Source organism: Barbatula barbatula (genome assembly GCF_947034865.1).
Source record: "Barbatula barbatula genome assembly, chromosome: 6".
Lineage (NCBI taxonomy): Eukaryota > Metazoa > Chordata > Actinopteri > Cypriniformes > Nemacheilidae > Barbatula > Barbatula barbatula.
Window position 1 is genome coordinate 17,622,629 of NC_136765.1, and position 20,835 is coordinate 17,643,463.

Consider the following 20,835-nt stretch of genomic DNA (forward strand, 5'->3'; position numbering starts at 1 on the left):
AATTTGTATGATCTTATTCGTATATTTTAGTAGGATTTGCTTTCGCGCCAATGATTTTCGGTTTAGGGGTGGGGTTAGGAAGGGGTTTCAGTATTGCTTTTTTAGTTACAAATTCAGGTTCAAATAAGAGCAGGTTGGTTCTCAAAGTATGGGGATGCAGGAGATCAGCAGTAAAAAAATTAAAATACTGCTGTGACAACACATTGGGACAATGCAGTCGAGTTATGTGTGTACCTGCTTCATACATGGCTCCATATCTAGTGCACAATGGAGGAAATCACACACGATTCTTTCCACTGCCACAAATGTTGCGTCTGTTTTGCTTGATGAGGTGAGTGTCATGAAATTAAAGACTACGCCAGTGTCTGAAGAAGGTCACACATGGGACGAGAAGCGTAGCAGAGTTGCTTCCGTGACAATGCACACCGGACACCACACAATGCTGAAAGTCTAATGATCCATGATGGGCCAGTTTTAACTTGTTTTTTCTTGACGTTCATTTCTTCAGTTATACATAACTGTCGCTGCATTTTTCTTTGTGGAGTCGTGACTGTTGGGGGGAGATTTGTTTAAAGGGTTTAGGGGGGGCAAAAAATAATTGGAATGCCAGGAATTGCATATACTTAGAAGCAAATGTATAGTATAATGCAATGTAAGTCGTTTTGGATAAAAGTACAAATGCATAAATGTACAGTAAATGTAAATTGAGATACTTAATAACTTTACAGCCTCCTTTTACAGGATGTAAGAAAATGTCTAAAACCTTACATTTACATTTATGCATTTGGCAGACGCTTTAATCCAAAGTGACTAACATTGCATGATATTATACATTTTGATACTATATTTGATTCCCTAATGCACAAGTAAATATATTCCACTTCTCTTTTAACTCAACCAACAACTTTGAAAAGTCAGCTTTCGTTATTCTGGAGTGTGAGGAATTCACAGTCATTTTCAATAACACTGTCAAATCTCACTTGTGAGTGTAAAGTATGTTGTGTTAAGACCACTCCGTGCCAGGGTCACCCTCCATCTCCCTAAAACACACATTTCCTCTGCTGTAGGCTCCATCCCAGCAACCTTGCTTTAACCTTTCCTATGACATCTCTCAATGTTTGTGTGTTAGCATCTAGCGTGTTAAGCAAACTATCAAGCTGATAAGCTGACTGTAGTGATTTAGCGACTGCTGAGTAAGCCAGAGGCACTTTTAACAAGGTGTATCTCAAAGCTTAAGCAAGCTCACTGTAACACTATACAATCTGTAATCCGATATAAGAGAATTAAACACATCTAGTCTGAGTTGAGAGACAGCTAAGCCCTTTCATCATGTCTTCAAATTCAGCGTGTAACCATTGAATGATGTAGGAAAGAAAAAATTAAATGGCATGCAACTTATCTATAAGAATCAATGCAATAGAGTTATTTTTTGACAATCTATGTCCACCTCATTCAGACATAATAACATTCAGATATCATTTTTAATTTTGACAGAAACACACACACAGGGCCCAAAATTAACTTGCCTATTTTTAGCCAGTCATTAAACCAGTTTTATTTATTTGACTAAAAATAGATATTTTCAGTTATCTTTTATTATTTATATTAAAGAAAACTAACTGTACGCGTCAGTCTGTATTTAACTGCCAAACAACCCCATTCTAAAATTGAATAGTTTGATTTTCCTCCCTTTAAATGTTAATTTTCCTATATAAACTTTTCATCTGAGGAGACAAGTTGTAAGAAAGCGTGCAAGTCTTTTCTAATATTTTCTTTCCTGCCCTCTTCTTACTATATAACCTTGATTTGAATTGCGTTTACATCAATGAAGGCTTAGTTCGTACAATTCAAACCACATACTGTGCTATATTTCTTTTCACTGTCATGAAATGGCGAGTAACCAACTTTCACGCCAACTTTTGTCTCATTTGAGCCTTGATGGGCGTTAATTTTGGACCCCGCACAAACACATCTTTCTATTGCACGTAAAGGGTAAATATGAGATGAATAAATTAAGAATTTGGCTCCAAAATGAGATAATTCCGTTACATTTATTTTTCTAAAATCTTGTTCTTTTAATGTGCAGTTCATTTAATATCAATCAAGCTGCGTTGGTTAGTTTTGATTTAAGATATAATCACTCGAAAAACACAGCTAAAACTAACACAATAAAACAATAAAAACGTGATAATATAATAAGAGAAACATGATTTTTGAAAAATAAAAATCTGTGATATCTCATTTTGGAAACCAAACTCTTCATATGTCCTTACAGATGGAAAATAAAGAGAGTGTTAAACTAGTGAATGATAACTCATACTGTATCAATTATAAACAATTCATTTGAAAATTAGTGGTGGATTTGCCACAAAGCACAGTTCTCCTCTACTGAGCATAAACACAGGAAGTACACTCCACACTTAACACTAAAAAGTGTATTAACACACACACATAGACTCACACGCAGAACTATGGAGGAAAAACGTTCCATGCCAACATTTGTTATTTTACAGCACGTGCTGTCAGCGCTGAGTGAGGATCGGGGAGCAAAAGCTACATGGTTATTGTCACCATATTTGACTAGAGCTTTAACATATCAACAGCGTTCTTACCATTTACAAGACCTAAAGAGTTCAATGAACCTTTTAATTAGAATTCAAACTATTAGTTTGTAAATTAACAGAAATTGGTATAGAACAATCTCCGATGTATAATAGGAATTAGAGAGAGGGAGGGGAAGAGAGGGGGATAAGATAGAAGGTAACAGAGAGAGGAAGAGAGAAATAGAAGGAGAGAGATCATGTAGAAATGGGAGAGTTTAAGCACATGTGTTCTGCTCAGTGAGGTTTATACCTGTGTGTCTATGTGATAATGTCCAAACTGGAAGTTAAAGAAAACAGACAAAGTGTTAAAATAACAAACACACACACCACAGAGGAAAAGCTAGTTTCCATCCTCAGTTAAGGTTTTTAATTTGTCCTCTTGGTCTTTTCCAGAAAACTCTAGTGTGACCATGGAGGTCTTAGACATGCTGTATAAGTCCTACATAAAATGTAAATGTAGAAGTATTCGTAGGAGAGCTAGCATGGATCTAGGGACATAGCTGCTGTCCGTGGTCTCTTATTTCATAGACTTATGATCAGTTCAAGGTGCCTGCATATGTTTTTGCTTAATATAAAAAAACTGTTGGATAAATATCTGTTTCTATTTTAAGGAGCTTGCAGAGGGTTTAAAGCACTGTCTGATCTCTCAGACGGTGATGGTTAAGATGCTCAATCGATGTTTTACCTTTCAGCAGTCATAAATATTCATTATTATTAAATATTCATACAACAGAGTTGTTCCCGCAAAACATACGATGATAGGATGTACAGTACGAGAACAACAGTATAAAGAACCGTATTTGAATATATAATCTCAAAATAATTTCTTTAGAAATAAATCCTAATCCTTTCAAATATATGAATTGACAGTGTTAGATTTTTAACACTATTTAGAAACATTTCGCAATATAAAGCGTCACATTTCTACAATGTAGATAAACCACTGATCATTCCTTACATTGTATTAATAAATGTTGCATTCTAGATAGTTTATGACAAATGTTCAATTATTAGTCGTTTGTAAATTTGTACAAACAAAATAAGCAATTGATTCCAAATTGTATTCCCATCCCACTTTGTTTTTTATTTGTCGAGTGGTTATAGACGCAAAAGTATATTGTCTTAAGGTAAAGGGTAGCCATACGTGCCTTCTATAGACTAAAACTTTTTCCTTCTTTAATGTCTGCGACATAAGCGTTGATCATATAGTGCGCTGCTTTGAACGAGCGTCTTCTGGATGTAGCGCTGCGTCTTACCGTTAGACCGGCGGACAATGTTTTCCAAAAAAGTGTTTTGTGGAGCCACTAGTCCTCTTCGTCCCCCGGCCATCACGGCGGGTCATGCACTCCAGCGAGAGCCCGGACCGGTCAGCATGAAGTACCCGCAAACGTTTCAGGTGTGTCTGTTGTCCACATACCGCTACCGCATCCAGTGATGTGTGGACCCGGGGCTCCCGAATCCCATTCTCCACCCTATTGATCCCTCGCGATCGGGTTGGACTTGAGAAACAGCGCCATCTGTTGACTCACGTCTGAATTTGCAGCGTAAATCCAGAGGTGGCGCTGTTTCCTTATGATACAAGTTTACATGATATGCTTACCAAGATCTAATTCAATATGTTCGCCATCTGCTGGGTCGAGGGTTTAAAACATGTGTTTGCTTCCCATAAACGTTTATTAAACACCTAATTATTTAAAACAATGTCAGTCTGATGTATTCAGGAGTTTGGTTCAGAGTCGATCAAATGCTGAGCTTGTTTGGCTGTTGTGTTCAACACATTGACTGATCTTATAAGGATGCTCCACCCAAGAATGAAATTCTGTTAACATTTACTCACATTTGAGTTGTTCCAAATCTGTGAGAAATCAGAAAGATATTTGGATATTTGGAAGAATGCTTATAAACCAGATGGGACAGACCAGGGGCGCTGCCAGGAATTGTGGGCCCCATGACAAAAAAATCGAATTGGGCCCCTTAGGTGCAGCTGTTGGCACCACATCTCTAGGACCTGACAGTCCAATCAAAAGTTTTAAATAACTCTAATCAAAGGCTTGCAACTGTCTTGCTTCTTGTAGTTCAACACTAGTACTAGCAAAATATTTACCGATGGTGGTCTGCATACTATGCAGTTCACTATTAATGTGAGTTTAAAAGCCATCATACAATGTCCATTCTCAATGTATTTTTATTGTAAAAATATTTACAGATTTAAAAAAAGACAAAACCTAAATATATATTAACTTTTAATAAAAATATATTAACATAATAATTTCAAAACAGTGAAAACAGCTGATTGTTTTACTTAGCTGCACATATATGCCAACAACTAATTTGCACATCAGGGTTATTATAGTGCTACAAAACGGATCAAGTGATCACTAAATCAATAGGTGGAATATGGTCATAACAAAACTAACAGTACCAGTGACATCAAATTAAAAGGTAAGTTAACATGGTACAAATAAGAACAATGGAAATATATACCAATAAATGACACTAACACTACAGAACATTGACCCAAATTACCTATGGTTCTGTATTATCATCACTTGATTACATACATTAGATATGATAGATTTGTGTGTGTGCAAGCTTCTCAAATACACTGCCCTTCATGGTGGGAGTAATAAGGCCTGTATCTATAGATGTCATTTAACGGCCAAAATTCAGTCTAAATGAACGCATCAAACTGGATTATTTGAATATTATCTGTAACTTGCATGCAGGTTGATTGTTTCTAAATGCATCTAATACAGACAAGAGGTTCCTTTTTTATGTCATAATGGTCATTATGTGAGAAAATAATTTGTGTTTGATTTCTGTCATTCATAAATATTCCACTTTCTTTTTTGTTATGGTAAAAAGAGCAAGAGTGAGACAGAGAACCCCACACAGACTCCCTGGAATGATGTTAAGTTATTAACACAATGTTGCTCAACTTCTTCACTGGGACAGGAAGGGGTGCAGTTATGGGGAGACTGGGGTGCTGCTGACTCATCTGTTGTTAAGTCTGCTAAGATGGGCATGGACAATTATTTAATATGAATATATTGCTAAGCGTTTCCCTGCACTGATTAAATGTTATTGAAATGCTGGCTGAGACTAGCGTGCAGCTAGCTAGTTTATTTCACTATGGACAACAGGTTAATACCACTCAGACTGAATGCTACACACCTTTCTTGGTGAAAACTGGGTTACAGATTGACACACTTTCTTTTGTCTCTCCTCTCTCAATTGTCTTTTTCTTTTTCTTTTTTGAAAACCAGATTTTTTACTGCGCAACATAGTGGTCTGACGCGACGCGACTTTCTGCGACTAAATACCTCACTGATGATGAGTGCGCTGAGGCAGGACCGTCACATTTCATGCAGACACAGGGGGGTGCTTGGTCAATATGGATGTTTACTTTTTGGTCAATTGGGGATATTTAACTTTTATTGCCAAAATAAGTAAAATAAAAGATATCATTAATTCATTATTATTTGACATATACTAAATGATGATGATTTATATATAGTGTATATTATAATAAAAAAAAATATTATTTTTTCCCTATTTGTTGGGGCCCCTGTCAGTCAGGGGCTCTTGGAATTGTCCTAACTTTCCCCCTATACGGCGCCCATGGGACAGACTTAACAAGTCATCTGAATTTACCGTTTTATGGACCAGTGCTGAGTTTTTATTGCTCCAAAGATGAGCTGAAAAATTGCTTCACTTATGTAAAGTAAAAGTTGAAGTAAAGTAAAAAGTCTTAGACAACAGTGACTTAAACATTTAAAGGGACAGTTCTCCCCAAATATTAACATTTATTCATTTATTCACCCTCAAATTGTGTAAACTGTGCAGAATGCCGGTAACCAAACAGTTTTTGGCCACCATGCATTGACTAGCATAATAGGAAACATTACAATGTTTGTCATACATTCTTTAAAATATCTTATTTTGTGTTATCTTTCTCTGTGTTCATCAGAACAAAGAGATGTATACAGATTTGGAACAACTTGAGGGTGAGTAAATGATGACAGATATTTCCTTTTTGGATTAACTGTTACTTTAAGGCAACAAATATGTTGTTTAAAACCAATTATAAAAATATTTTTAAATGAATGTATTGTAAATTACCTTGTACATTTTTGCTGTTTTATGAATTATTATTTTTTTCTTTTATTTAGGCCTATTTGATGTTTTACTCAGAATCCTGTTTAAAGCCAAAATTAATGTATAGTGGCATATGTTGCACAAAAGTCCAAGTGTTAAACAAACTGTTTTTTTCCAGGGTAATAAAGTGTTAAAGTGTTGGTAGCTGTAGACATTTGATGTGTCATTTGTAAATGAACTTTTTGAAAAACAAAACTACCTTGAGAAATATCATGAAATGTCAACAAGGCAGTGGATGACAAGGAATTCAAGACCTTCTGTTTTATCAAAATTGACATCCCAATCAGAAACCTGTTATACAATCCATTGTGCGATATGTATATGATGTCTGAACCTGCCCACTAACCAACACTTGTTCAAAGGAACAAACATGTACGTATTAGAGACTTTAACAGGCTGGAAGATTACAACATATACACAATCAAGTAAATCAACTCTTTAACAAGCACTGCTTACAAGCACTGCTTAGCATATAGAGTGAACTTACACATATAGCTGCATAATTGAGCTCCAGATTTAGTTTAGGTACGTTATATAAATAACCAAAATATGATCTTTTATCTGACAGTGCTTGTCGTTTCGTAAGCTCATGGTGAGATGTTTATCTTATCAAATTGAGAAACTGTAAAATCAGCAGAAATCTTATGGCCCTTATTATCAACTGTTGTTATCTAATCAGATTCAAGTCTAACGTGAATATTTTTCACTTGCAAACGATTAAATGCAGCACTATGCTTCTTAAAGGGTTCTTTGCATCGATACAATAGAAGAATCATTTTCTCCAAAGAACCTTTTAAGTCAAAGGTTCCTAAAAGAATCATCTTTTTCTTCCCTTCTTGAAGAATCTTTTTCACCATAAATAACCTTTTGTGCAACCGAAAGATTCTGTGGATGTTTAGCATCTTTGTTTTTAAGAGTGATGGGTGTTTTAAAGACTTAACTTGTCAATTTATTATCTTCTTTTTAGAAGGAAATAATCTGTGTTGATAAACTGTGTCGTGTTGATAACTCTTAGTCCGAAGTGTGTTGTGTGAAAAGACATTAAACCATGACAATAAACTTACTCAACGTCCAGGCCAGTAAACAGTTTGATAAGTCGCAGGAAAGATCTATAAGCTCGTCACTGACCTTGAAACATGCAAACTAACAGGAGGTGTGTCTGAATGATTGAGGTTGTATTAAGGTCGCATATCAGAGCAGGTCTCACTAAAAGAATATAGCTGCAAAACAACTCTGGACTCCTCACAGCTCCTAACAGGTGAAGCAAATTCTTTCCAAAATGGGAATAAAAAGGGAAACGTTCAATTCCCGTGCACAGATTGTGATGCTGACCCTTCTAGCATGCAGTTGCTCAGGTATAAACAAATTTCAGTACTCTTCAATATTCTCTTTCCAGTCAAAATAAATGCATATATGTTCTTGTATTATTTTCCTGATACTTTAATGGATTTTCCATCACTCTCCACAGTTGTACATCCATTACAATACAACTTTGTGTGTCAGTGTATGTTTAAGGTTGTTTTCTATTAACGCACAGTGTCTGCAGGTAAGTCCGGACCCATGTTTTGCACTAAATCCTCCCCTTCACCCAGTACTCCGATCACTGGTAAGAAAAGTAAGAATGGTTAAACATAAAACATCTCTTGGCATAATATAAATCTTTACAGTAAATATTCCCATTATTTTTCTCATAGTTCATGCTCTGAGGCCTGCTGATGTGTCTGTGATATCTGCTCTGGTTTTGTCCGATGCGGTGAGGTAAAGTATGTCCAGATTTATCAGAGACACATTAAACTGTCAATATGATTGATCGGGAGCTTGACAGGAGACTTGACACGGAAAAGCACATGAACTGAACTTGATTTTGAGCCTACTTTTATTGAATTTAGATCATTCTCTGAATTCACTCATTGTTTTGCTACAGTAAACAGTAAAGGTTTAATGGAAAGTAAACTGAAGATTAATGGCACTGTTTGGTCCTGTGTCACAGCATCACAGTCTCTGTGAAGTAGTTACTTTTTTACATATTTAAAAAGACAACATTACGGAGAATTATACAAATAGATACACGCAAATACATTTTCATTGTCTGCTGAAAAGCAAATGCATATTTCTTCAAAATGAAATATATGTATATTTAATGGTTTATTTAATAGTTTATGGAAAAATAATCTACAATATTGTGTCTACCGTATCACAAACTATACCAACTTTGTACCAACAAACCTTTTTATTTTTTATGTACATTAGATCTGATGAAAGTACAACCCTCAACAGACTGTCAGGTAAGACCTTTCTTTTTCTATAGAAATATTGTAGTTGATGATTGGATTTCACATCCAAAAATACAGAATCGAATGCATCAACAGATGAAGCCTTTATCTGCATTACACATCTCTCTTGTATCAGAATGTCACTATTAAACTTTCACTTTCTGCATTTACCGTTTTTGTTACTGAGTAACAAGATGTATTGATTGAGCTCACAAAGGCCTTTCACACTTTCGGTTTGATTGTCAGGTATGATTTTAGAAAAGATGTTGTATAAAGGGTAAGGAGAGATTTAATCGGAGCACTTTGAAGTGAAAAGAAAGGATGGATGAAAGTCAAGGCCACATGATAATTTTAAACCTGAATTTCTCAAAAATGCTTATGAGATAGATATTTCAAACAGATGTTTAAACCTCTGTCGTTTAAAAACTGGGAACCATAATGAGAGTCCTTGAGGCATGTTGTAAAAGCATGTCCCTTATCTCCATTACATTGATAGTGATAATACTTATCTTAGCATGTACTGTACACTTCTGTTCATAGTTTAGCGTTGATCAAGTTTAGTCGGCCTGATACTATTATTCTCTTCACTACCGTTTGTGATACGGTTATCACAGCCGTCTGTGCAGATGATGCTACTGTCCTCTGGAAGGCATCAGAGAGCTGCATCTTCCTTTCTAATATATTTTTACAGTGTGGACTGTTGTATTTGTATTGAGGAGATACATTTGTTTCTTATAAGTGTGAAGTACCAGCGGATCAAAGGTAGAAACAACAATATAGCAGATAGCAGGAACTGTACAGATAACAGTAAATGCAACTTGTGCACCGACCCCTACTAAGCAAAGAGGTGAAGGTTAGGGTTATTTATGAAAATTTTGGAAAAAGCTATTTTTGAAAGTTTTTTTACAGTTTGATTTCGAGGAAACACACATACTGATTAAATGTAAAGACGCTTTGGATAAAAGCGTCTTCCAAAATGCGTACAAATTTACAATAGAAAAGTAAATACATAACAATTTATACTTTTCTTTTAGAAATATTCTTGATCTTTAATCCTGATTTGACAATCGTTGTCCCCGCTCAAAGGTAAACACACAAACACGTTTAAACGTTTCCACAATTAAAGGCACAGTTCAAATTCTGTTATCATTTGCTTCACCTTTTAAATGTATTTTGTTCTGATGAACACAGAAAGATATTTTGAACAATGGAAAGCATACAGTTCTGGGGCACTTTTGAATACCATTGTAATTGTAGTAAATGGTGTCCATGAAATATTTTTCGCTGTGCTAAACAGAACAAAGAAATGTATACAAATTTGGAACAACTCGAGGGTGGGTAAATGATGACAGAATTTTTATTCTTAAGACAATGTGATTGGCCCCCACAATGTGATTTCAGTTTTTAATTTCCATGTGGGGACATTTGAATATCTATGCATGCAGTACGGTATCTTATACTACAGTATACAATAGTATATAGCATAGAAACAGACACACATGAATTACTAAATTGCTAAGACATTGGCTTTTTACAGTAGGCCTATGTTTGTTAAGTGTATGTGACTTTATCCGTGTTTGAGTGACAGGAGCTTCATGGAACAAGCAGAGGGCATTACACAGTCCTTCAGCTCCACTCAGGTAAACACAGTCCTGTATAAACACTCAAACAAACACAAGCACACAAAAGCACTCAAGTCTCTTTACACAAATAGGGCACAAACTGGAGCCTAAAACTCTTAAAAAATGTATTAACCCTGGGGTGTGAGATTTTTGAGACGCTTGGGGGAGGGACAGTGATTCTGTGGAGACAATTTCTATCTTGAAATGATAGTTCACCCAAAAATACAAATTCTGTCCTTATTTACTTATTATTTACTCTTGTCGTTTAAAAGCTGTGTGACTTTCTTTCTGTTTGTCAAGTGTACCGTATTCATAAAATATATCTAACAATATAAAAGTTATTACCAATAACATCTCATATCTTGACCACCATCCCTTTCTTTCTCTCCTCTCAGTGGAAGCTGCTCTTGTTTTTTGTACCAGTTGAAGAGCCCTGTGTGTGTGAAGGCCAGGTAACAGAACATTCATCGCAGATCACGTTCAGACATTTATACACACATTTAGGAATAGTAGCTTTAATTCTGCATCATTTTTTCCTCTTGCCTTAGGACCTCAAAGCAACTCTTAATGAAACAGTGAGAAGAGTGGAGAAAGAACTAGACAGCCTTCACAAGAAGGTGACAGATACTCAGTATCATTCAGACAAAAGTAGTAGCTATAGTAGCCGGTTTTACAAAAAAGGTTCCATTTATTAACCAGTTTGATCACATGAAATCGCTTACATTCAATAATAAAGAACCAAAAATGTAAAGTATTTATAAACTCGTTTTAATTCTAGAATGGTTCAACACATTCACAACTATCATTTGTCTTTTTATCTTATTAGATCTCATTATTAAGTATTACCACTTACTTTTTCATTCACATTGAGGTTTTTAGTAAGAATGTATAATTTGACAGTTTTCTTTCATCTCCAGTTAAAGTACACACTTGTTCATGTTGTTGTCTGGGGTCGACTGCCAACTGCTAAATTTCAAAACCGGTCAGTTGTGTTTGTGAATATTCCCCAAACTCAATCATAATAATATTTTAGGATCCAAACCTTTATTTTACGAGTCTTTGATTGTAGAGTTTGTCAGTGCCAGTGTGAGGAGGAATACGGTATAACAAGAAGAAGGCTGGACACAGTAACGCTCATGGCATCTTTGCAGGTATTAACTACTGTACACAATGTTTGAATGTTTGTACTCATAAGACACACGTAAATACACCTCTGCATAACTTTGTAGTTTTATGTACATAAAGTTTATACCAAAAAATGATTAACCTTTTCAAGATTTTAACAGATTACTTTTCTGAAAACCTTTTTAAACATATGCGTTCTTTTTAAAGGTTTCTTCTTCATCGTGGACATTCCAACTGATTATTGACCTATATGTTAAAAAGTAATGTTTTGAGTTGGTCAACGCTATATGTATGTGCATTGAACAGGAATCTCTCAGTGATGTTCTAGAGAACACAGGCTGGTTCAGTGAAAGGGAAGATTTCAGCGTGATGCTTCAGTCCAGGCCAGTGCACACTGATCTGTCAGCCCCAGTGAGTATGTTACACTCAGAGATCAATGTAAACCTCCTGAAAATATAATCAAATGTAAATCGAATCCTGGTGGATCTTTGAGACAGACATCAGGCTTATTTAGTGTTATTGCTATGGTGAAAACCACACATTGATCTCTGTAACAACTAGAGCACACTGTATCATGTATATACTGAATTATTATTTAAGGGAATTATTATTATTATTATTATTAAACAGTGTTGAATTTCACAGAAGGAAGCAACTACAGCCACACCAGTCCTAAGCAAACTGGCTTTACAACTCTGGACACATTTGGTAAGTTAATATAAATGCAACAACCCTTTGATTATTTTGTGTGAACATTGATCCTATTTTTAAAGGTGAAAAGTTCAGTTATATCAGTTTAGAGTAGTAAAGTTTCCCTCAGATTGATGCAACAGATAGGTGTACATTAGCTCTTGATGATAAACTAATTTATACCCGCATATCTAATCTTACCTGTAAATGAGGAAGAGATCACCTCATAACTTCGTCATTATTTTCACAGCTGCAGCCAATGTCAGCCAAGACTGAAGTGGAGGGGAGGGGCTTAATCGACATCCCATGCCCTACTGAGGTGAGAAAGAGAGATTTTATTTTAAAGGTGCACAAATCGACAAATGTTCTCAGCATTTTTTCTATACTCTCCTGTTTGAATGGGGTTTGTGTTTGCACATGTGGATGTTAATGTCATTTTGCGCAGACATGCAGACAAAGACAGGCTTATACACCTAAACATTTTGGTTTACTAAACGGTTGCTTGTTACACAGGAAAGGCCGTATTTGCGAACACAACATAACATACACTTTGAACCTGAGCAAAAGATCTCACAAAGAGCAGAAATCTCTCCACGTCTAGATCCAGTAAGTCCATCCCCATCAGACCCCATCATACATGTCATGTGACACATGTGGCAGTTGTTTCTAACTTCTTTTCACCAACCAGGTGATGGGAACTGAGCTCACCTGTGAGGACCGAGCTCCATCTCCCACTGTTCCTACCTCAGGTAAATAAAAATGTGACTGTCATCTTAAAACATTTAATAGCTGGGGATTATGGGAAATATTTAAGTTTTATCCTCTATGTCTGTTTTGTAGTTCATGCCCTGAGGCCTGCAGATATCAAAGTGGTGGCAGCGATGGGGGATTCGTTGACGGTAATAGACTTTTCAAATGTATCTACATTCCCAAACTGAAATGTTGTTCTTTAAAGGACTGCGTTTCAATTTTAATACACAGTATATATGTGCTCGCATCTGTACATGTTTTTCACATTTAATGGGTCATGGAGTTTCCTTTGCTCAAAAAACAGGCAGGCAATGGGGTGGGTGCAGCACAAAACAATCTCTTGGGGGTGCTCAGAGAGTATCGCGGTCTGTCATGGTGGTGAGTGTCTGCATTGATATGCCACTGGTTCAGTTTTATCCAAATGATTCATATAAACAAATTCCTAGATGTAAACAATTCTCTCGGAGGACCTTCTCCTTCAAGAATACTGGGTGCACAATATTTCTAGCTGCCTATTTTTATGTTTCAGCATCGGTGGAGACAAGAACCTAACAACTGTGACCACTTTGCCAAGTATGTTAACATTCTAACTTTACCTAACGTTACATTGTCTGTATTAAAAAGAATTCAGATTGATGATCATAAAAGTAATAATCTACTATTTATATAATGTAAAATTAGAATACAACAGCCTTTCCAACTTTCCTCAATTGTTATATTATTACAAATTGCCCAAACAGTTTATCATGAACTCATTCTTAGACGTAAATCATATTCACATTGCTTTTAACACCTTTGGTGCTAAGTTATACAAGATTAATTTCTCCTATAGATATTCTGAAAGAGTTTAACCCTTCACTTGTTGGCTATTCACTGCGAGAGGGAAGTGAGAATTCTGCACAGAGTTTTTTAAACCAAGCAGTACCAGGAGCCAAATCCGAGTGAGTAGTTCCTCTCAACCAATGAACCAGGGGCTGAATGCTTGAAATTCCTAAATTAAATTCTTCAACGTTTACAAAAATCTATATTTTTATGACTGAAATCTAGTTTTGTCATGTTGCAGAGATTTGGTCGTGCAAGCTAATGCTGTTGTTTCAAGAATGAAAAAAAATTCAGTAAGTCATTCTGAAAATGTAAAAACACACTGACACCTTCACGGTTTAAAAAGGAATCATTTGACCCTAATATCCTAAATGAAATAATAAATAATAATAATGAAATAATTTTGTGTTATTTCAGCTTATTGATTTCCAGAACGATTGGAAAGTTATCACAATCTTTATAGGAGGAAATGACATATGTGACTACTGCTCTGATACTGTATGTTTATTATCGTTATCACAATTTATTATCTGAATTATATAATTTAAAAGTTATTAGAGTTTCACTTTCTCTGTATTTCATCCCAGCTGTATCATTCTCCTGATAACATTGTGAAACGTATACGTGATGCTCTGGACATATTACACAGTGAGGTGAGGCTGTTGTTTTAGGTTGATTTTCTGACATATGTTTTCACAAAGTTTCTCTCAAATTTCCTTAGGAGAAATAAATATGAATGCAGTTGAGACAATTATTTACATACACTCCATGAAAAAAGAGAAATATCAAAATATTTTTCATCAATCTTTACCATATACCACTGCTGCCTGTTTCCAGTTCAAACCAGTTCAGTCTTTTTCTGCAGGTACCTCGTGCCCTGGTGAACCTGGTGGAGGTTCTCCATATAGTTCCATTGCGCCGTCTGCATCAGGACCCCAGTATTGGCTGTCCCACCTGGCTGGTCAAGTGAGTTTTCCGCTGTAAAATACGTTTGCCCTTTTTAACTGGGTAAAAATAATTTATTTTTGAAGCTTTTGATATGTTTATATTATAAGCTTGCTTTGCTTTGTTTTTAGTATATTGTGTCCATGCGTTCTTAAACCCAAAGATGGATCTTTGGAATTCCAAAAGTTGCAGGATTACAATAAAGCTAATCAGGTAACATTGTTCATTTTGGGTCAATAAACATTGCTATCATTCTATCTGCCATTTAAGTGGCATTTTTAACTATAAAGTAGTTTATAGTCTATAGTAGTTTATATTTTTATAATAAAACATTTCTCCTGTGCATTTTCTAGCGTTCTGTGAAGCAGCTGGTTGAGTCAGGGCGATATGACACGCATGAAAACTTCACCGTGGTCTTGCAGCCATTCTTGAGAAATGTGTTTCTTCCTCTCCTGGAGGTACAGAACAAACCATAATTTATTAGATACTCTGTTCTTTCTTGATCTCTCACTTTTCCTATGCCACCATCTCTCTCTATATATTTTTAGGATGGAAGGCCTGACCGTTCCTATTTCTCTCCGGACTGTTTTCATCTTGGTCAAAAAGCTCACACTCTAATGGCACGAGGTCTCTGGAACAACATGGTGGGCATATACTATATATTGATGTATATATAACTGTTTCGACGCTGAGGAATAATGCATCATACATATAATTATGTGTATTTTAGCCCTATTTAAATTTGTTCATTTATTGCGATATCAGTCTTGTAATAAAATGTAGGTTATATGTCCAGTTAACAGATTAAATGTATTTATTTTAATCCATCATTAAAATATAATGGAATACATTCTCTCTCTCTCTCTCTCTCTCTCTCTCTCTCTCTCTCTCTCTCTCTCTCTCTCTCTCTCTCTCTCTCTCTTTCTCTCTCTCTCTTTTATAGCTGGAGCCCTTAGGTAATAAGACAGACAGTCAAGATTTTACTGCTGGCATCTCTGTCAAATGTCCTGAAAAGGCGAGTTTACTTATATAGAACACAAATATATATTTACTTTATAATGTTGTCACACACAGTAATAACATTGTTTTCTGTGTTCTTCCTCAGTCTGCCCCATATTTGAAGACCTATCACAACAGCAATTACACATACGAAACAAAGCCTCCCACTCCTTTTCCTCCTGCTGTAAGACACAAAACAAATTGCATTTCATAAACAGCTCTGCCTCAAAACGCTTAAAATTAGTTTTTCCTTTTACTTCAGAACTGGGGAAGTGATTTCTCGTGTGTGGATACAGCACCCTCTGAGAGTGTGCCAACATCAGGTAATAGAAAGTAAATCTCATGGATATTTTTTAATGGGTCATTAAGCCATCAGATGGTTTGTGAGCTATACATTTATTATGTGATGAAGGCACAAACATTTTTATAAGGAAATACAGGTTTGTCTTGAGCTTGTTATGATTCAAATGAAGTACAACTTTCTGTCTCACCTTTTGGTCTTTACAACAATAGACTATCCTGTGATAGTATTTTATCTTTATAGGCACAGATATCGTTGTATTTATACTATACTGTTGTGTTTAGGTTTCTCATGTTTCTTTCTCAGTTCACAGACTGCGTCCAGGTGACATTAAAATAGTTGCATCTGTGGGAGATTCAATCACCGTAAGTGTGTGTCTGTACAGTGTATGTGTACGATTGTGTGTGTTGTGTCCTTCAGCCACTCTTGTTTTACACCCATCAGGCCGGCTTTGGTGCAAAGGCTAAAAACCTTAATCAGCTAGCAGAGGAGGAGAGAGGGGTCTCCTGGAGGTAATCAAATCCCTACACAACCACTGCTCCCTGATCTTGTATTACCTGCTTTCTCAATCTTTATCTACCTTGAAACAATTGCACTTATGTTCTGCATGTTTTCAAAGTGTCTATTTTAAATGTGTTTGACAGCATTGGTGGGGATGATACTTTGGAAACAGTTTCCACAGTGCCAAGTGAGTAATTCCTAGCGCTCATTTTAAATGCTGGATTGAGAGTTAAAGGTCCAGTGTGTGAAATGTGCAGACATCTAGAGGTGATGTTGCACATTGCAACCTATGCCTCACTTCACCCCTCCCTTTCGAAGCACTACGGTGGCTGACACAGGACTAAGATGTCGTCATGTTTTGACTTCTTTGCCGAAAGAAATGTATTAACGACACGCTCTGTAGATAACATTTCATTACGTAAGGTTTTCATACACCTCTGAAGACAAAGTTATGTTATATTATATTGCATTTCTGTCAATAGATCCTCCCAAAAAAATACACATTGGACCTTTAAACTGCAGTTTTTAATGGTTGTTTTTTGCATTAGGGTTTTATTGGTTATGAATTAAGCATTATTGACCCTGATCTGTTCTTTTAATATTCTAATGTGCACATCATTGTGTTGTAACAGATATTCTCAAGAAGTTCAATGCAAATGTTTTCGGGTTTTCACTTGGAAAAAATAAACAAACAAAAGGCTTCAATATGGCAGTGTCAGGAGCCAAAGCAAGGTAAGAACCACACACATAAAAGATGTTCACATACAATTTACAACATGTTCTGATGCTTTCTATCTTTTTTATCAGTAAAATACCAGTGCAAGTGAGGGAGCTCATCGGGGCTTTAACCAGTAGCGATGTATGTTCTTCCCTTCTTCAAATACAGTATATAAACTTATTTCATCCGTTAGCTTGTGCATTTTTAATCTGAACTTTTTTATACATACTGTATGACAATAATCGTAACCTGTCATGTATACATTTCTAGTGGATATTTTAATGTATTTAAAAGCACTACACTGGAAACACTGTCCACAATTTTTGACGATAAAGAATCGAATTCAATCGAATAATCTCTTATTTCATGGCCTTCTCAGAAAGTAAATTTTGAAAATGACTGGAAAATGGTGACACTGTTTATTGGGGGAAATGACCTTTGCCAGTTCTGTCATGACCGGGTGAGTGGATGTTCTTGTGGATGGCCCTCAGCCTGCTCTCATAAATTAAGTTTCTATTTGCGTCAGAGGACACAGAAAACACCAGGATTGACCTTTAAGAACTAAAAATACATTCTGACTGACAAACCAAGCTGCTCTTTTGTTCCATATTAATGTTTTAATTGGACAAAAACTTTTTCTCTCTGATCAGGCTTCTCTGTCCCCTCAAAACTACATTGGTTACATCCGAGATAGTTTAGACATGCTGTATAATGAGGTAAGTCATACATGATATTTATTATGTAAAATGCTGCATACTTTCCTTTGTTTCATCTGAACAGGTGAATTCAACCTCACATAGACATTTTGAAACAAGACATAGGTCTAAATTGATTTTCCTTTTCGTGTGTGTGTGTGTGTGTAGGTTCCTAGAGTGTTGGTGAATTTTGTGGAAATTTTAGAGATCAAGGATCTGCGTCAAGTAAAGAGAGACACTCTGGGCTGCAGCCTTCTGCAAGAGTAAATCAATAAATCTGTGATTGAACGATTAGTGAATTTGTTTGTTCTCTTGTACATCAACAGCATTTTCATGGTTGTATGTATGTATTTGTGACAGGAACATTTGTCCGTGCTTTTTGAAACCTGGTCAAAACTCTCCAGAACTGACTGAAATGAATAAGATCAACAGGGATCTCCAGGTCTGTGGTTGTTACTTAAATTGGTCATGCTTAGCTGAGTGTGACAGGACATGTAAAACTTGCCAAAGTATTTAAAGGTGAAGTTTGCAACTTTTGCACCACTTGTGTCACCTTATTATTGTATTATTGTTAAGAAATGAGCAAGTTTGCCAAATAGTCCTGCCATTGGTGGAACAGATAGCACAACCCCAAACGAATGTCATTGGTTAAGACATGAATCTAAGAGAAAGTAAGACATTGCCTACAGTTTAAGACACATTTCTAATGAACTTCCTCTGTAATCAATATTTTGTTTTCTATTTCAGACAGAGACTGAAAGGCTTGTGTATGGTGGTCGGTATGACGGACGAGAGGACTTTGCAGTGGTGCTACAACCTTTCTTTAAAAACTCAATTCTTCCATTGGTTGGGGTTGGTGTTCCAGGCCTTCGGTCCGCCTAATATATCTTATGCACACACATGTAGACAGAGTTCACTTATGGTTTCAGAGTAAATATATCGGTGTACTATTGTATTGTTTATGAAGAGTGTGCAACCATAATTTACATAAAACTCACATTTGAAGAGCTATCAAACCCTAAAGTGTCAGTTCAGAGGCCAAGCTTTTAAAACTGTGATCTCTCTGCCAGGACGGCACACCAGACCTGAGCTTCTTCTCTGTGGACTGTTTTCATTTCACTGAACGTGGACATGCAGAGATGGCTATCGCTCTATGGAACAACATGGTAAATACATAGACACATACAATGTCACAGCAGTTCTTCTGTACCTAACAACACTTGTTTTTATTGCAGCTGGAGCCTGTGGGGAGTAAACAGACCTTCAATAATTTCACATATGACCGCAGTAAGATTCACTGTCCCACAAAGGTGAGTTGACGGCAGAGTTTCTCAAATGTAAGATTTAAGGTTTTATCCTACATAGAACATCCAGTGTTTTATTGCTGACACAGTCCCCCATGCCCTTTCCGCTTTGTAGGGCAATTTTAGTGTAAATATTCACCTTGCACTATTTATATTACAAAAAAGTTGCAGAATAGTTTTTTTTGTAAATTATGATGCACCACGAGATACATCCAAAATATGATAAAATACACTTTCAGATAATCTATATCTTGATATCTTCCTCCTGCAGGAGCATCCTTTTATCTTTACACTAGTAAACAGTGTGAATGGTGACTCTAACATCTCAACCACTGTCGTACCCACTACGGTTCCACCGGGAACTGCACTCCCTCCAAATTACTCCAGTGATTCCATACCTGCCTGGGGCGCTGCTGTTCTGGCTGTGGGAGGCTTGCTGATTGGTTGGACCATAACCTGGATCTTCTTCTACTACAGAGAACGAAGAAGCCGAAAGATAAGCCAGAAGGATACTGAGAGTGAAATGAAAGGAACTACATTTGAATAGGCTTGTAGAAAGAAGATGTAGATAAAGACGATAAAAAAAATTGTAAATTGTTGTTGTAAATTATTTATATAAGAATAGTAATCATAGATAATGTTAGTACATAACACCTGTAATACTGTCAGTGACTGCCCCTGCTTATATAATACCTGACAATGAGCAATAAAGTTAAATTGATTTTATATTGAACCTTAAACTGACAGACATTATCGACACAAAACAGGGTCACGTAACAGTATTTATGTACTTTAAAAGTGGTCCGAATATAATTCCCTGTAATTTTTTATATATTTTTTATTTATTTGTTTAATAAATAGTTAAAAGCTGATTTTTAAGCGTTTGTTCTCAATTTATTTTATTTATTGTTACCCCAAAATAAAAATTCCTTCATCATTTACTCACTCTCATTCCACACATCATCACTTCAGCAGAACACAAAAGAAGATATTTTGTAGAATGTGGGTAACCAAACAGCATTTAACCTGACTTACGTTGTATGGTCACAAAACCACTGAGACATTTCTCAAAATATTTTTTGAAGGCTCAGTCACATACAGGTTTTGAATCACATGAGGGTGAATAAATGATCACCGAATTTTTTTTCTGTATGAACTACCCCTTGTCCCAAACATTTATGGGCCCCAAGCAGAATTTATTTTGGGGTCCCACTGTGCCCCCAATACAATCGACTATTGTCAATGTTTGATTATTTGCAAGCACATTTTACACATTAAAAATCCAATTCTATTAGTTGTAGCTGTGTTTGGTATGTAGGAATGCCACAA

At 36.1% G+C, this 20,835-nt stretch overlaps 2 protein-coding genes across 4 annotated transcripts in view; one reads left to right on the forward strand and one right to left on the reverse strand.

Moving 5' to 3' along the window:
• Positions 1-3,932, reverse strand: part of kcnh1a (potassium voltage-gated channel, subfamily H (eag-related), member 1a) — a gene marked incomplete at both ends in the record, with an annotated part of 38,610 nt that extends 34,678 nt beyond the window's left edge. Inside the window, one exon of the mRNA XM_079459333.1 lies at positions 3,860-3,932. Within this exon, the coding sequence (XP_079315459.1) occupies positions 3,860-3,932 (73 nt within the window). The remainder of the gene's footprint in view (positions 1-3,859) is intronic.
• A 3,951-nt stretch (positions 3,933-7,883) lies between these two features.
• Positions 7,884-20,720, forward strand: plb1 (phospholipase B1). Of its 3 annotated transcripts, none has more exons than XM_079458316.1 (42): positions 7,884-8,116; positions 8,308-8,367; positions 8,456-8,519; positions 9,012-9,046; positions 10,069-10,120; positions 10,623-10,674; positions 11,052-11,108; positions 11,205-11,273; positions 11,574-11,638; positions 11,726-11,807; positions 12,088-12,192; positions 12,427-12,489; positions 12,722-12,790; positions 12,985-13,077; positions 13,160-13,220; positions 13,312-13,370; positions 13,526-13,599; positions 13,751-13,794; positions 14,054-14,162; positions 14,285-14,336; positions 14,461-14,541; positions 14,631-14,696; positions 14,909-15,009; positions 15,120-15,201; positions 15,342-15,446; positions 15,537-15,632; positions 15,932-16,003; positions 16,094-16,171; positions 16,250-16,310; positions 16,595-16,653; positions 16,733-16,800; positions 16,933-16,976; positions 17,422-17,521; positions 17,597-17,648; positions 17,887-17,967; positions 18,158-18,223; positions 18,371-18,465; positions 18,563-18,644; positions 18,950-19,054; positions 19,273-19,368; positions 19,438-19,512; positions 19,778-20,720. In XM_079458316.1, exons 1-42 carry the CDS (start codon positions 8,041-8,043, stop codon positions 20,051-20,053), a joined length of 3,282 nt encoding a protein of 1,093 aa, XP_079314442.1. In that variant the 5' UTR covers positions 7,884-8,040; the 3' UTR covers positions 20,054-20,720. The 3 variants fall into 3 exon arrangements, with proteins under 3 accessions (XP_079314442.1, XP_079314441.1, XP_079314443.1); XM_079458315.1 differs by having other exon boundaries at positions 7,931-8,116; positions 8,299-8,367; XM_079458317.1 differs by lacking the exon at positions 17,887-17,967 and having other exon boundaries at positions 7,931-8,116; positions 8,299-8,367.
• Positions 20,721-20,835: the final 115 nt, after the last annotated feature.

Bases quoted from the DNA above. Each gene is read 5' to 3' on its own strand.
- plb1 (XM_079458315.1), top strand. From the start codon at position 8,041: ATGGGAATAAAAAGGGAAACGTTCAATTCCCGTGCACAGATTGTGATG. The intron at 11,639-11,725 runs GTCAGTTGTGTT...CTTTGATTGTAG, and splicing joins ACTGCTAAATTTCAAAACCG to AGTTTGTCAGTGCCAGTGTG. The intron at 19,055-19,272 runs GTTGGTGTTCCA...TCTCTCTGCCAG, and splicing joins CAATTCTTCCATTGGTTGGG to GACGGCACACCAGACCTGAG.